Raw genomic sequence first — 14,439 nt, forward strand, 5'->3', positions numbered from 1 at the left:
AATTAGAAACTCCCTGAAAATTAAAAAGAAAGAAAAAGACAAATGTCACAAAAAAGCTGTATTTCAAGTAAGAAGCACGCTTACATATCCTAATTATAAGGAACTGGAATATGAGAAAAGGGGATGTAGTTGTTATTGATCTTACAGTCTTGAGAGCGAAGGGGTCATGACCCTGGCCCTGGAGAAAATGTAATCCCAGCACACAAATTGGCTCTGCACTAAATATAGAATGATATTTTAGGGGGTACTAAAAATAGAGAGGCCCTTCATCTTAGGCCAGAATTAACTTTGATGTGGTTGGTCTCAAGACATAAATTTCAGGACCCTAAGAGAAAGACTGGCCAAAACTGCTTTACTCTTGTTTTATTTTCTATAATTGTGGCATCAAATGTTAGCCAGTTCCTACCTGCAGTGTTTTCCCCGAAGATGAAAGTTGTTTTCATTATTCAAATGGTCTAGGACTCCAAAACTAGCTCAGTTCACTTGGATTTGAGGGGCAGATAACATAATAAATGTCTGCTTCCTAGAGCTGAGCATAACCAGGTAATCATTCCAAAAAAGACAGTATATTGACTGCTCAGGGGAGAAACTGTGGCTCAGAGTGATCTCAAATCATAACTCTGTTACTTCACTACAGATCCCAAAGGCTAGGCTTTAAATTATGATTCTTTAGTAGGAATATTAAAAGGCAAGCAAGCATGATTTCTAAGCAAAAAGAAACTTTCTATAGGGAATGTGCAAATATCACATGTTCTCTTCCCTATTGGCAAAAATATGGTTTAGCTTCTGGAAAGGGACAAATCCTTGCAGTAATTTGCTTAATAACAAAAGGCATTTGTCCCAGTAATTCTACCCACTTTCCTGACATGGAGAAAATAATTTCATGCTGCAGTCAATGGATCTCAGGTTTACAAGGGAGATTTTTCCTTTATGGAAGAATTAACAAGTCATAATATAATACTGTTTACAGTTTTCACCTTTTAGAGTCAACTTATTTGGAGATTTGGTTATTGTCACAGGACAAAATATAAAAGTTATCAACTTTGACAATGTAAAAGTGTTGCTGGACTTCCCTGGTGGCGCAGTGGTTAAGAATCCGCCTGCCAGTGCAGGCGACACAGGTTTGATCCCTGCTCCGGGAAGATCCCACGTGCTGTGGAGCAACTAAGCCCGTGCGCCACAACTACCGAGCCTGCGCTCTAGAGCCCGCAAGCCACGACTACTGAGCCCACGCACCTAGAGCCCGTGCTCCGCAACAAGAGACGCCACCTCAATGTGAAGCCCACGCACCACAACGAAGAGTAGGTCCTGCTCTCTGCAACTAGAGAAAACCCGCACACAGCAGTGAAGACCCAACACAGCTAAAAAAAAAAAAAAAAAAAAAAAGTGTTGCTGACAGAAACTGGGAAAACCAGATGAAAAACAGAACATGTTCAATGTCCCTTCTTAAAAAGGGGGGGAGTAGACAGACTGACAAAAGTGGATGAAATGAGACAGAGGTGTCATTATCTGAAGTTACTAAGTTAAGCAACAGAAGAAGTAAAATTTAAAACAAACACTGGAAGAGAATGAGATGACCGTAGTGTAAGCAAGCTAAGTACTCCTTAAAAGTAGAAAGTCAATAGATACATCTAAAGTTGATAAATCAAGAAACAGAGGTAAAAGTCTATTATTTAGAGCAGCAGCCCCAAATCATTTTTTATTGTACAATCCTCTCAGGGAAAATATTTTAGAGCACAAATCCCTAACATTTGTATATTTACTTATTTATACTCAATATAAAATCATGATTATATTAACTTATTATTTGTATACTGTGACTCACACAGTAATAGAAATTAAAAGTATATAAGAATAATTTTGAATAGATTTTTATTGTGGGGGGGATGCTTGTTATAGTAAACCGAAAACAAAAAATCATCAGCTATTCGGACAAAAATATTTTAAGATATAAAAAGTATATGAGAATAAATACAATTTCAAATAATTTCTTCCAGTACCCAAATTCAGCATGATATGCACCTCCCAGGGTGTGTGCAGTTCCCTTTAGACACACAGCTCTAGAAGTTAGAGGTTTAGCCACCGGGAAATCCAATAAGATAAGTGATTCAAAGAGGCTACCTTTTGGGAGCAAAGCTGGGGGTAAGGAGAAGTGGAAGGGGAGACTTATGATTTGCATCATAAGCTCACCTATACTATTTTACTTATTGTATATACATTTTCTTTCATATAAGTAATTAGTTAATCTGATCAACTCCATAAAACTCTATGTCTGGATTCAGTCATTCAACAAACATTTATTGAACATCTGCTTTGGGCTAGGCACAGGGGATAAAGAGAGGAAATTGACATCCTGGCTGTCAGGGAGACCACAGTCTGGGGCTCAGAAGAGAGATATGAAAATCACTGATGACAATTCAATATCATAAGTGCTGTAAGAGAAGTGTGTGTCAGATATCATGTACCTACAGGGTGGGGCACAAAAGAGGTACACTAATACCATGTGGGATGTTAGGGAGGAATTGCTGAAAGGTCACTTCCTCTCTGAGTTGAAACCTAAAGGACAAGTAGAAAACTGAGAATAAACCAGGTAAAGAGGGATGCAGGGAAATGGGGGAAGGGCATTCTAGGGCAAAGAGGAAATGGTGGGGTAGACAGGTTGACATGTGAGAGAGAAGCACAGTGTGTTGGGAAACTGGAAGGTTTTCAGAATTGCTAGAGCAAACAGTGCATGAGATGGTAGAGGCAGGAATGAAACACCAAGATAGGAAGGGACCAGAAACAAAGAGCCATGCTCAGAACTCTGCTTAGTCTACTGAAGGCAATGGTAAGCCACTGAAGGATTTCACTGGTAGGGAGGGAGATTAGATCAGACTGGCATTTTGGGAAAGACTGCTCTGGAAGTAATGTGGAAGGTGGATCTGAAAGGGGTAAATGAGGAAGGGCCTTCTGGAGGCTATTACAATGTGGGCCTAATGAGACAAAAGGAGAGAATCCCGGTACCAGCAGGAGACAAACGGCCAACAGGTACATGAAAAGGTGATCACTATCACTAATCATCAGAGAAATGCAAATCAAAATCACAATGAGCTATCACTTCACACCTGTTAGAATGGCTATATCAAAAAGACAAGAGACAACTATGTTGGCCACGATGTGGAGAAAAGGGAACCCTTGTGCACTACTGGTAGGAATTTAAGTTGGTTCAGCCACTATGAAAACAGTATGGAGATTCTGCAAAGAATAAAAAATAGAACTACCATATGAACCAGCATTCCTACTTCTGGGTATATAACCAAAGGAAATGAAAATAGGATCTCAAAGAGATAGCTGCATTCCCATGGTCACTGCAGCATTATTCACAATAGCCAAGACATGGAAACAACCTAAGAGTCCAAAGTGTCCACTGGAAGATGAATGGATAAAGAAAATGTGGCATATACATACACCATGGAATACTACTCAGCCATGAGGAAGGAGGAAATACTACCACTTGCAACAGAATAGATGGACCTTGAAGGCATTATGCTAAGTGAAATAAGCCAGACAGAAAGAAAAATATTACATGGTATATCAGTTATATGCAGAATCTAAAAATTTTTTAGAAAGTCGAAGTCTTAGAGTAGAAAAATGGCTACCAGAGGCTGGGAGGTGGGGAAAATAGGGAAAGGCCAATAAAAGGCCAGTAAAACCTTACAGCTGCACAATGAATAAGGTCTGAGGATCTAATGTAAAACATGGTGACTATAGTTGATAACACTGTGGGGTTTTTTTTAAAGATGATGCAATCAAAAGTTATTTAGGAGATGCACTAGTGGAATTGCTGAGGGATTAAACATGAGGGTAAGGAAACAGGGAGAGTCTAGAAGGACTTGGGTATATTTACCTCTTGAGTAACTGGAGAGTATCACTAACTGAAATAGGGAAAGAAGCAATTTGGGGGCAGGACTTTAGCTTTGGACATGTTGAATATGAAGTGCTATCTAGAGGTAGATATCAAATAAGCAACTAGATGCAAATCTGAAGTTCTGGGTGGGGAGGTTTGGGCTGGTGATACAGAGTTGAGACCCATTAGTATTTGGGTTGTAGTGTAAGCCATGTGAAGAGATGCAATTACCCAAGGAGACTACAAAGTGAGAAGTAGAGAAGCTTGGAGTCCTGAGGAAAGCAGGGGGCAAAGGAAGATGAGATTGAAAGGAAAGTGTGGAATAAAGGATAGAATAAGAATAAAGGAAGGTCAGAGGGACAAAGAAGTAGTGAGTGAGCAAAGAAGAGTAGCTGAAATGACAGAACATGTGATCCTGACTAAATAGGGAAAAGAGGGAAGCCAGAGGAGGTTGGCAGATTGGAAGAAATGGGGGTGGCAAGAGCCTCAATTATAATGACAATTATGAGGATGATATGATGGTGCTGGTGGTAACAGTAAAGAGTAAGAACGTGAAAGAGACAGCAGTGTGTGCTTAGCGTGAGCTATTGGAGTTCAATATCTCAGAGTCATTACAGAATATTTTTGAATATATGTAAAAATATATGTACTGTACTATATCATTTTGCACATCCTGAGTACTATGCTCAGGATAAAGGACAAGACCAGGGTAATAAACAGGCTCTGCCTTCACTGGATATGAATTTAGTTCTACTGGATCAGGTGTGACTGAAAAATCTTACAAGCTGGCACATTAAAACAAAACCAAGCATTGTCTTCTTTAAGGGGTAAAGAACAACAATGTTAGTTAATTACAGTAATAAACAGAAAGAAATAGGTTACATTTTAAAGAACCTTTTCTTAGAGTTCATAAAGTGATACTTTTCCACTTTTACTTCAGTTGGTACAACGATACAAAAGATTTAAGAATAGTATCTATTGTAAAAACAAGTATCACCACATGTGGTTGTTCAGCAGCTATTTACTTGTATTTTCCTTCCTTTAATAAGCATGCAAGATTCCTCTCATAGTAACTGCTGGAATCATAAATACAATAATAACTCTCTTATAAAATCTCTTCTTTGGCAATATCTTAAAAACCTAATAGTAATGAGGGGAAAACCAAAATATTTTAGGAAATGATTGATTTTGTTAAATTGTCAGAATTTTCAGTTGTATTCTTTCTGGGGGTAGACAGAATTCTAAAGCTGTCTCTCAACATTCCCACTCCCCGGTTATTTAATCAAACACTAATCTAGATGCTGCTGTGAAGAGACTTAAAATAGAGATATTATCTTGGATTATGCAGGTGGACCCAATGTAATCATATGAACCCTTAAAAGCAGAAGAGGAAGGGGCCAGAGAGATGAGGCAGAGAAAGGTAGTAAAAGGCAGCAGAAGAGGAAGTCAGAGACACTGGAAACATTTGAAGGACTCCACCCACTGTTACTGGCTTTGAAGATGGAGAAAAGAAGCCATGAACCCAGAAATGGAGGCAGCCTCTAGAAGCTGAGAACAACCCCCAGCCAACAGCCAGCAAGGAAATGGAGCCTTCAGTCCTACTACAGCATGGAACTGAATTCTGAAAACAATCTGAAAGAGCTTGGAAATCAATTCATTCCCAGAGCTCCAGAAAGAAACTCAACCCTACTGATGCCTTGATTTTCAACCTTGTGAAACCTGGAGCAGAGAACCAGCTGGGCCATACCGTCCTAGGACTTCTAACCTTCAGAAGTGTGAGATACGGGTACAAATAAATGTGTGTTTTCTTAAGCTGCTAAATCTATGGCAATTTGTTATAGGACCACTGGGAAACTAACAATGCTTTCTTTAATCACTGACTTCAGGGCTTCCTTGGTGGCACAGTGGTTAAGAATCTGCCTGCCAATGCAGGGGACACGGGTTCGAGTCTGGTCTGGGAAGATCCCACATGCTGCGTAGCAACTAAGCCCGTGCGCCACAACTACTGAGCCTGTGCTCTAGAGCCCACGAGCCACAACTACTGAAGCCCACGCGCCTAGAGCCCGTGCTCTGCAACAAGAGAAGCCACCGCAATCAGAAGCCCGCACACCGCAACGAAGAGTAGCCCACTCACCACAACTAGAGAAAGCCCGTGCACAGCAACAAAGACCCAACTCAGCCAAAAATAAATAAATAAAATAAACAATAATAAAATTAAAAAAAAATACTGCATGATTCTACTTACATGAGTTATCTAAAGAAGTCAAACACATGGAAACAGAAAGTATAATAGAATGTGGCCACCAGGCTGGTGAGGAGGGGAAAATGAGGAGTTGTTGTGCCATGGGTACAGAGTTTCAGTTCTGCAAGATGAAAAAGTTCTACAGATCTGTTGCCAAAAATGTGCATATATTAACAGTCCTGTACTGTACACTTAAAAATGGTTAAGATGGTAAACTTTATACTGTGTGTTTTGGCCACAATAAAAAACAAAAGAAAAAACATTCCCACAACATCATGATCATACCTAAAAAGATAATTATTTAATTTCATTAAATAGTCATCAAAGAAATCCCTTACTATTTCTAAAGAAAAATTCTTCCACTAATATTTTGGGTTTTTAAAACATGTTCATTTTACAGTATCCTGGTTTTTCTAAACTCATATACTTTCTAGATTAAAGGGTTTTAAAGGAAAATTATTCACAAAATATTTGAAAGTCTAGAAATAGATATGTTAAGAATGTGAGACATTTATCTTTTCAATCAATGTAAAAAGATGATATTTAACAGAATAGTACAGTATTGTTTTTCAAAATAACTTTAAAAAATGAAAACATTAAGATGAAAACCTCTAAAAACAGAAAGCTTCTATAAAGAATACAAAACAACATTAAGATGAAAAACTGAGGCACTGGGAAGATGACAATGAAGAAACCTTTTTACTATATGCTACAGCCTGAAAGTGTGTGAAGATGAAATCTGCCTGAGAATTCACCATTTCTTTTGAGTTTCTAACAGGGGTAGAAAAGCAACTTATGGTAATATCAAAAGGCTGCATTATAATTCTATGCTTGAATTTAAGACATTATGGGATACAGATGCTCCCTGTGTATTCACAAGTCTCAGAAAGCTAATCATCATTCTGGAGATTTAGTTTCAGGCAAAGGCAAAAGTGTAGCTCTGAACAGCAGGTATAATAAACCTATATTATTAAACCATGCTACCTATAGTCCTTCTCCCTTTGGAGAACAGGAAACAACTACTTGCTTTTACTATCCTTAGATTTAGAATAATCCTGTGAGCTGAAAATGAGCAAAAAGCCATATTAATCTTACTACCATATTTGTCAACATTGTCACTATTACCAGCTAATCTGTATCAGTAACCCTATCTGGCACTAAACCTGCAAAATATCCACATGAACTCATAAAGAACCAAACTATCTACAGTAGTCATATTTGAAGACTAGTACTAATGTAAGTCAAAGAGCTAGGCAAGTATCAGAAATGTTAAACAAGTTCCAACACCCTGATTAGAACATGCCATCTATCCATCCATTCATGACAGCCCTACTGAACACATATTGAAAGTGTTAGTCATTTTTAAGAGGATGCCTTAAGAAATCCAGAACTTTTGCAATTTAAAGGACTTGAAAAACCTTCAGAAGTACCCAAGTATCTCAGACTTCAAATTCCATTAGAGTTGCACCAGCTTTTTGTATGTAACAGGGCATGCAGGCAGAATAACTGGAATGGAAAATGTGTCTAATCTAAGTATAGAGAATTAGCTTAAATTGTCTTAACTTTCATTCTTCCAGGACTTAATGATAGTGAGGGGAAGAAGGTATTAAAAAGTAAAACCAATGAATTATAGGGCTTCTGTGTTATCAGTCCCACTCAGACTGAGTAAAGGCCAAACAAAGTGGATCCTAATTTGTAGAAAACGTGATGTTAAAGACAAACACAGGTGTCATTCTGGGTCACCATGCAGGCCACAAGGAGTATCATCACAATGGTGTGTGGAAGAAAAACACTGCCTAAAAATCGTCCAAACTGGTTAACACACCTACAGATTCTGTTCTCATTGGCAGGATTCTACTCCTTTCAATGTGCCACAACATTTAGCTAGTCCAGGAAGTACTATTTCCCAGGTAAGTTTTCAACAAAATAGCTAGGAAGGACAGAACCGCAAGTTAGTGTGCTCTGAGAATACTGCCTGGCCATGAGCTGCTTGTTGCTCAGGTAAATGCCTGTGGGTTATCACTATCCCTCCTGGCTCACAGAGAGGCCGCAAAGGCAAACAGTGTGCCTGCACCAGTCCTCTGGATGAAGTACTCCCTGCACCAAAAAGCTGGCATTGGTGGAATCTACAACAAGAGGCAGAATGAAGGACCACATGAATGGGATAAACTCAGTTTCTTTTCTTTTTTTTTTTTTACAGCTTTATTGAGATATAATTCACAACCGTACAGTTTATTCATTTAAATTATACAATTCAATGGTTCTTAGTGTATTCACAGAGTTGTGCAAAGCATCAATTTTAGAACACTTCCATTACCACAAAAAGAAACCTCATATCCATTTCCCCCCAACCCTCCCAGCCCTAGGCAACAACTAATCTACTTTCTGTCTTTATAGATATGCCTTTTCTGGACACTTCATATAAATGGAACCATAGAATATGTGATCTTTCGTGAGTGGCTTCTTTCATACAGTGTTTTCAAGGTTCAACCATATTATAGCACGTATCAATTCTTCATTCTTCTTTATTGTTGAATAATATTCTACTACATGGACACACCACATCAGTTCTTTTCTTCACAAGAAGTAGAATCTCTTTTGCTATATAAACAAAACTACAAAAAGTACTTAGGTCCCCACATTAGTCCATAAATGCCTATTTAAGCCATATTATAGCTGAAAACTTATCATAATTGCATAATACTACGGTTTCTAGAAACATTATCAATCATCACAGTAATATCTGGATTAAAGAAATATTGAGAACGAAGCTCCTTTATAATTAAGTCAATTGCTTAAAATTTTTTCCCTGTAAATTGCAGTAGGAAGAGGAACTTGCAAGCCCTAAGGCCCGAACACCTCAGGACAAAACTACTTTTTGACTCCACCCACTTGAAGATGAACAGCAAAACGGCAAGTATACAAAGCTGGTGTCTGCAACTTCCCTGTCTTCTTGCTGGGCCCTTCATCTCTTCCCCCTATCTTTGACATTCAATACTCTTCACCCCTCCTTCTAGCTCCAAAGAAAACAAGACCTTTTATATCTGTTGACTAATTACAGCCTCACTTTAAATTAAAATATTACATTTACATGAAAATGTTAATTAAACCAGACATTTTCTAAGACATTCTCCCAAAACCTGAAATGAGAATTAGTTTCCCTGCAAAGAACTTCCAGTAGGAACAAGTTGGTAAGCGGAGAGTTTTTTGTTTTGTTTTTACCAAGAGACCCTCTCAAATCATAGTAAACCCACCCCATGGCAAATTGAATTTAGTCAGTCCTCTCAGGGTAATGCATATCTGGGAGGAGAGTGAGAGAAAATAAGGAACTTATTAATTTTGTTAGGCGTGATAATTGTATTATGTCTAAAGGTATCCTTATCTGTTAGAAATTCATACTAAGGTATTTGGATGATGTGATACCTGAAATTTGCTTCAAAATACTTTAGTTGGAAAGAGGACATGGGGGAGGAGAGATGAAACAAAATACTGATAATTGTTGAGGGTAAGCGATAAGGTACATGAGAGTTCATTATTCTTTTCTGCTTTATGTATGTATAAAAATTTCCATAGTAAAATACTTTTAAAAAGAGAGAAACTGTTCTGTTCCACTCAGGCAGTCTTTCATTCCTTCACTTTTCCTTCATAACACTTACTGTTGTCACTATGTATTTCTTTTTTTAAGTTAATTTTTTTTAACTTATTTATTTATTTATTTTGGGCTGTGTTGGATCTTCGTTGCTGCACGTGGGCTTTCTCTAGTTGCAGTGAGCGGGGGCTACTCTTTGTTGAGGTGCGCAGGCTTCTCATTGCGGTGGCTTCTCTTGTGGAGCACGGGCTCTAGGCGTGCGGGCTTCAGTAGTTTGGCACACAGGCTCACTAGTTGTGGTTTGCAGGCTCTAGAGCGCCGGCTCAGTAGTTGTGGCGCACAGGCTTAGTTGCTCCGCAGCATGTGGGATCTTCCCGGACCAGGGCTCGAACCCGTGTCCCCAGCATTGGCAGGCAGATTCTCAACCAGTGCGCCACCAGGGAAGCCCTAAATTAATTTTTTTAATTAATTTTTTATTGGCGACTAGTTGCTTTACAATGTTGTCTTAGCTTCTACTGCACAGCAAAATGAACCAGCCATACATACACATATATCCCCTCCCTTTTGGATTTCTCTCCCATTTAGGACACCACAATGCATTAAGTAGAGTTCCCTGTGCTATACAGTACGTTCTGCTCAGTTGTCTATTTTATACATAGTATCAATAGTGCATATATGTCATCCCTGTCTCCCAATTCCTCCCACCCCACCCCTTTCCCCCTTGGTATCCAGACATTTGTTATCTACGTCTGTGTCTCTATTTCTGCTTTGCAAATAAGGTCATCTATACCATTTTCCTAGATTCCACATATATGTGTTAAAATACGCTATTTATTTTTCTCTTTCTGACTTACTTCACTTTGTATGACACTCTCTAGGCCCAGCCACGTCTCTACAAATGACCCAATTTCATTCCTTTTTATGGCTGAGTAATATTCCACTGTATATATGTACCACATCTTCTTTATCCATTCCTCTGTTGATGGGCGTTTAGGTTGTTTCCATGTCCTGGCTATTGTAAATAGTGCTGCAATGAACACTGGGGTGCATGTGTCTTTTTGAATTATGGTTTTCTCTGGGTATATGCCCAGTAGTGGAATTTCTGGGTCATATGGTAGTTTTATTTTTAGTTTTTTAAGGAACTTTCATACTGTTCTCCATAGTGGCTGTATCAATTTACATTCCCACCAACACTGAAAGTGGGTTCTCTTTTCTCCATACTCCCTCCAGCATTTATTGTTTGTGGATTTTTTGATGACGGCTATTCTGACCGGTGTGAGGTGATACCTCATGTCACTATATATTTCTAAGATTTTATTAATGTTTGTCTCCCTGACTAGACTTTAAGCTGCATGAGAACCACAAAGGTGTTCTGTTTAGCTCCTTTAGAATCCCTACCACCTCACAGAGTTTCTGGCATGTGAGAAGCATCCAACAAATATTTATTAAGTAAATAATGGAGTCAATAAAATTAAGTCATATCATGCCCCCAGATAAATAAATACTCAATAAATAAGAAGGGGGATGGGAGAAAGTCAGGGACCTTTGGTTGAAGGAATTTAACATATTTACCTATATGTATTTACTATTTAAGTTCATATGCTTTTCTATTAAAAAATGTAGTAAAGGTGTCACAAAATAGATTTAACTTCCTCTAGCTAATCCTCACTACGTTCATGTGATTACTCAGCTAAGAACTACACTCTCCACTTCATGATAGAGAAACTATGGAACTGAAAAGTTGTGAAATTTTTTCAAGGGCATAATGAACCAGATGCACAAATGAACAAAACTCGGCTCTGTCCTTATGCCTCATGCTGTTCCCAAAGGAACATGATTTTATTCTCAAGAAAAAGAAAACAATAAAAATATAAAAATAAGAGCACTGTATAAGTTAATTCAACTTTCAGTGGCCGAGAAACTGAATAGCTAGCTGTATAACAGTCTTAGATGAAAATATTTTATTTTGACTTCACCTAAAACAATTTCAAGGTTGAAGCACCTAATGGTAGAGGAAGTATTAAAAACATAAGGTGAGGCATTTAGGCAATAGAGAACAGAAGAAGGCATGACACGAGTAATTTGAAGGCCTTTTTTAAAAAGCTGGTTAAATTGAAACAGTATGGTGAGGGACAACTAACAAGAAAATTCATAAAGAAATTCATAAAGAGAATAAATACTAATACCAAGACAATGTTAACACCAGCGTACCCGGTTCCCAAGTTTTAAACTTATTTATCTCAAATATAATACTATAATCAATAAAGATTTCTACTTAATCATTATTTTATATAGAAACAGCCTACTAAAATACCACTATGCCCCCAAATGCTTTTGAAATGCTTAAAACCTGAGTTTACCTTAATTTGGTAATAGATAATGATGCACACATTCAGGAAGGCAGAAATACCAAATGTTTCCCATTAACAGATGCATAACTATTTGTAAAACTAATCTTAACTCAGCCAATCTGAAAGCTCTTGTACTATGGTGCCAAAAAAAAAGTCACAACCACACCTGTGGAGAACAGTGAGAACCAAATGAGTCAAAGTCTAAAAGTCTGCCACGAAATCGAAAAAATAAATAAATAAATAGCTACACAGTTTTAGTTAAGAAAAAACATTTAAAATATCTCAATAAACTTATTTTGAGTATAGAGTCTGGAAAGATTTTGTTTTCCTCTTACATAAAGGGTTACAAAGAGGTATCTGGTCTGGGTTGAATTCTAGACTGGGTTGCTCTACTGTCACTCAAGGCACACTTACTACTGGTGGAGCTGCTACAAAGACTCAGAACGTTCCGTTTTACTCCTATACTCTTCATATCATGGGCTGTCAATCATGCTTCCAACTTGCAGTACCTCACTCATTGCAGAGTAATAATTCACACATGCAATTTCCAAACAAAAATGTAAGATTTACTTGCCCCATAACGCTTTCTTCTCAACTTTTAAAATAACTGATAAAAGCACCAGCTGAGCATGAATTCCCATTCTAAAATAATCTATCAATAGCTTTAAGCCTTTTAAGGTAAGCGGTAAAGGAATACTGTCCTCTGAATGCAGACAGCACTGCAGACCCACGCGAGGCATTGATTTGTAGTTGTTTTTCCACTGGGGTGATGGATTTGCGCTCAGCTACTCACGGTGTCTACTAGGTCCCCCTGGTGACCAACAGTACATGAAGACAGTAGTAGGGTTCGAAGACACAGACTGGCAGCGGAACAGAGGGTGGAACGGGAAATCATGAAAAATTAACACGCCAACAGTACACATGACATGACTGAAAATTACGTTTGCATTGTTGGGGTATCTGAGATCGGCCAAGACACTGTCCCCTTCCTTTTAAAACGCAAACATCCATCCGCCTCGCTTGGGCTTCGGAGCCCTACCTCCCATTTAAATCACGGGTGTGACGGAGAGACCAAACCAAGGGGTTCAGCCCGAGGCACATGCCGCTTCTCCAGGGTTTGGGGAAAACACTGACGTGACAAATGACCATAATTTTCTAAAATATGGAGGAATGACACACCACCTTTCCTACCACCTACTGAAGACTCAGGATAGAGTCGAGAACAGCCGCCCTGAGGGGCCCACCACGGAGCGGGGAGGAGAGCACCGGACCAGGGAGAAGACGGCGGCACGTCCCGAGCCCAGACTGCGGAGCCCCGAAAGCGAGGGGCGTAGGGTCTCACCCGGGTCACGTCCCGGGGCAGTCGGGATGCGAGGGGCGCGAGGGCGAGCCCGGGCCGGCCGACATGCTGGGGGCGGCGGGACAGCGGCTGGGGCTGCGGCGCCCGGGCGGCGGGGGAGGGCGCGCCGCCAGGTGCCGGACGGCAGGGGGCAGCGGGGTTCGGGCGGGCGCCGGACCCAGGGAGGGAGGAGGGAGGCGGGCGAGTCCCGCGCAGAGAGAGGGCGCGCGCGGCGGGCTCGCCGCCGGCCTACCTGGAGGTAACAGGGTTTCCTTAGCCAGGCCCCCGGACAGAGACTCCTCGCCATGGTAATCACACATCGCCCCGCCGCGCCGCAGTCAGAGGCGGACCCGAGCGCTGGCGACCCGGCTCCCCGCCTTCCCCCGCCCCCAGCTCGGCCGGGCCCGCCCACTCCTCCGCCCCCGCGGCGGCGCGCGCCGCGCTTCCCCCGGCCCTGCTGCGGTGACTGCAGCCGGCGGCCCGAGGCCCGGCCTCCTTCTTTGCTCGCCGGGCTGCCGCGGCTGTCAGAGCCGCCGCCGTCTCCGGCATAAAGGGGAGTCGCGCCTCGCCTCGGCCGACACAAATCCAACTGCGCCTCGCGCTTAAAGGGGAGGCGTGCGGAGGAGGGGTGGGGCGCCGCGGAAGCGGGGGTGTCGCACGCTCGGCGCCGGGAGGGACTGGTCGGGCGGGTGAGGGCTTGCGCCCCGCGGACGGGAGAACCCAGCGCTCAGACGGCGCCGACCTAAGTGCCTACTGCCAGCTTCCCGCTCCCAGCGCTGCGCGTCCCGCCACCCCGCCCGGAGGGTCTGACGCTCCCTTTGGACTCTGCTCCTTCAGGCCGGACGTGTCTGGGCGGGTTGCGTGGAAATTCAAGGGAAGCTTGGGGCTCCTTCCCGGGGGACCGGCTTTTTCTCCTTGGAGCACGGTGGTCCGTTTGGCCGCGGGAGGCGCCGGCGGGCGCATCCCCTGAGCGAACGCAGACGGCGCTCCCCCTCTGCTGAAGTCAACATGCCCTCCAAATACAGTTCTCTA

General features: G+C 41.3%; 1 protein-coding gene across 1 annotated transcript in view; it reads right to left on the minus strand.

Annotated features, from left to right (window-relative positions):
- DIPK1A (divergent protein kinase domain 1A) overlaps positions 1-13,786 on the minus strand; it is a 122,393-nt gene extending 108,607 nt beyond the window's left edge. The window contains exon 1 of the mRNA XM_082613407.1: positions 13,661-13,786. Coding sequence (XP_082469533.1) covers positions 13,661-13,714 — 54 coding nt within the window. The 5' untranslated portion in view covers positions 13,715-13,786. The remainder of the gene's footprint in view (positions 1-13,660) is intronic.
- Between the last annotated feature and the right edge of the window lie 653 nt (positions 13,787-14,439).

This window comes from Mesoplodon mirus (assembly GCF_964341445.2).
Source record: "Mesoplodon mirus genome assembly, chromosome: 3".
In the NCBI taxonomy this organism is placed as follows: domain Eukaryota; kingdom Metazoa; phylum Chordata; class Mammalia; order Artiodactyla; family Ziphiidae; genus Mesoplodon; species Mesoplodon mirus.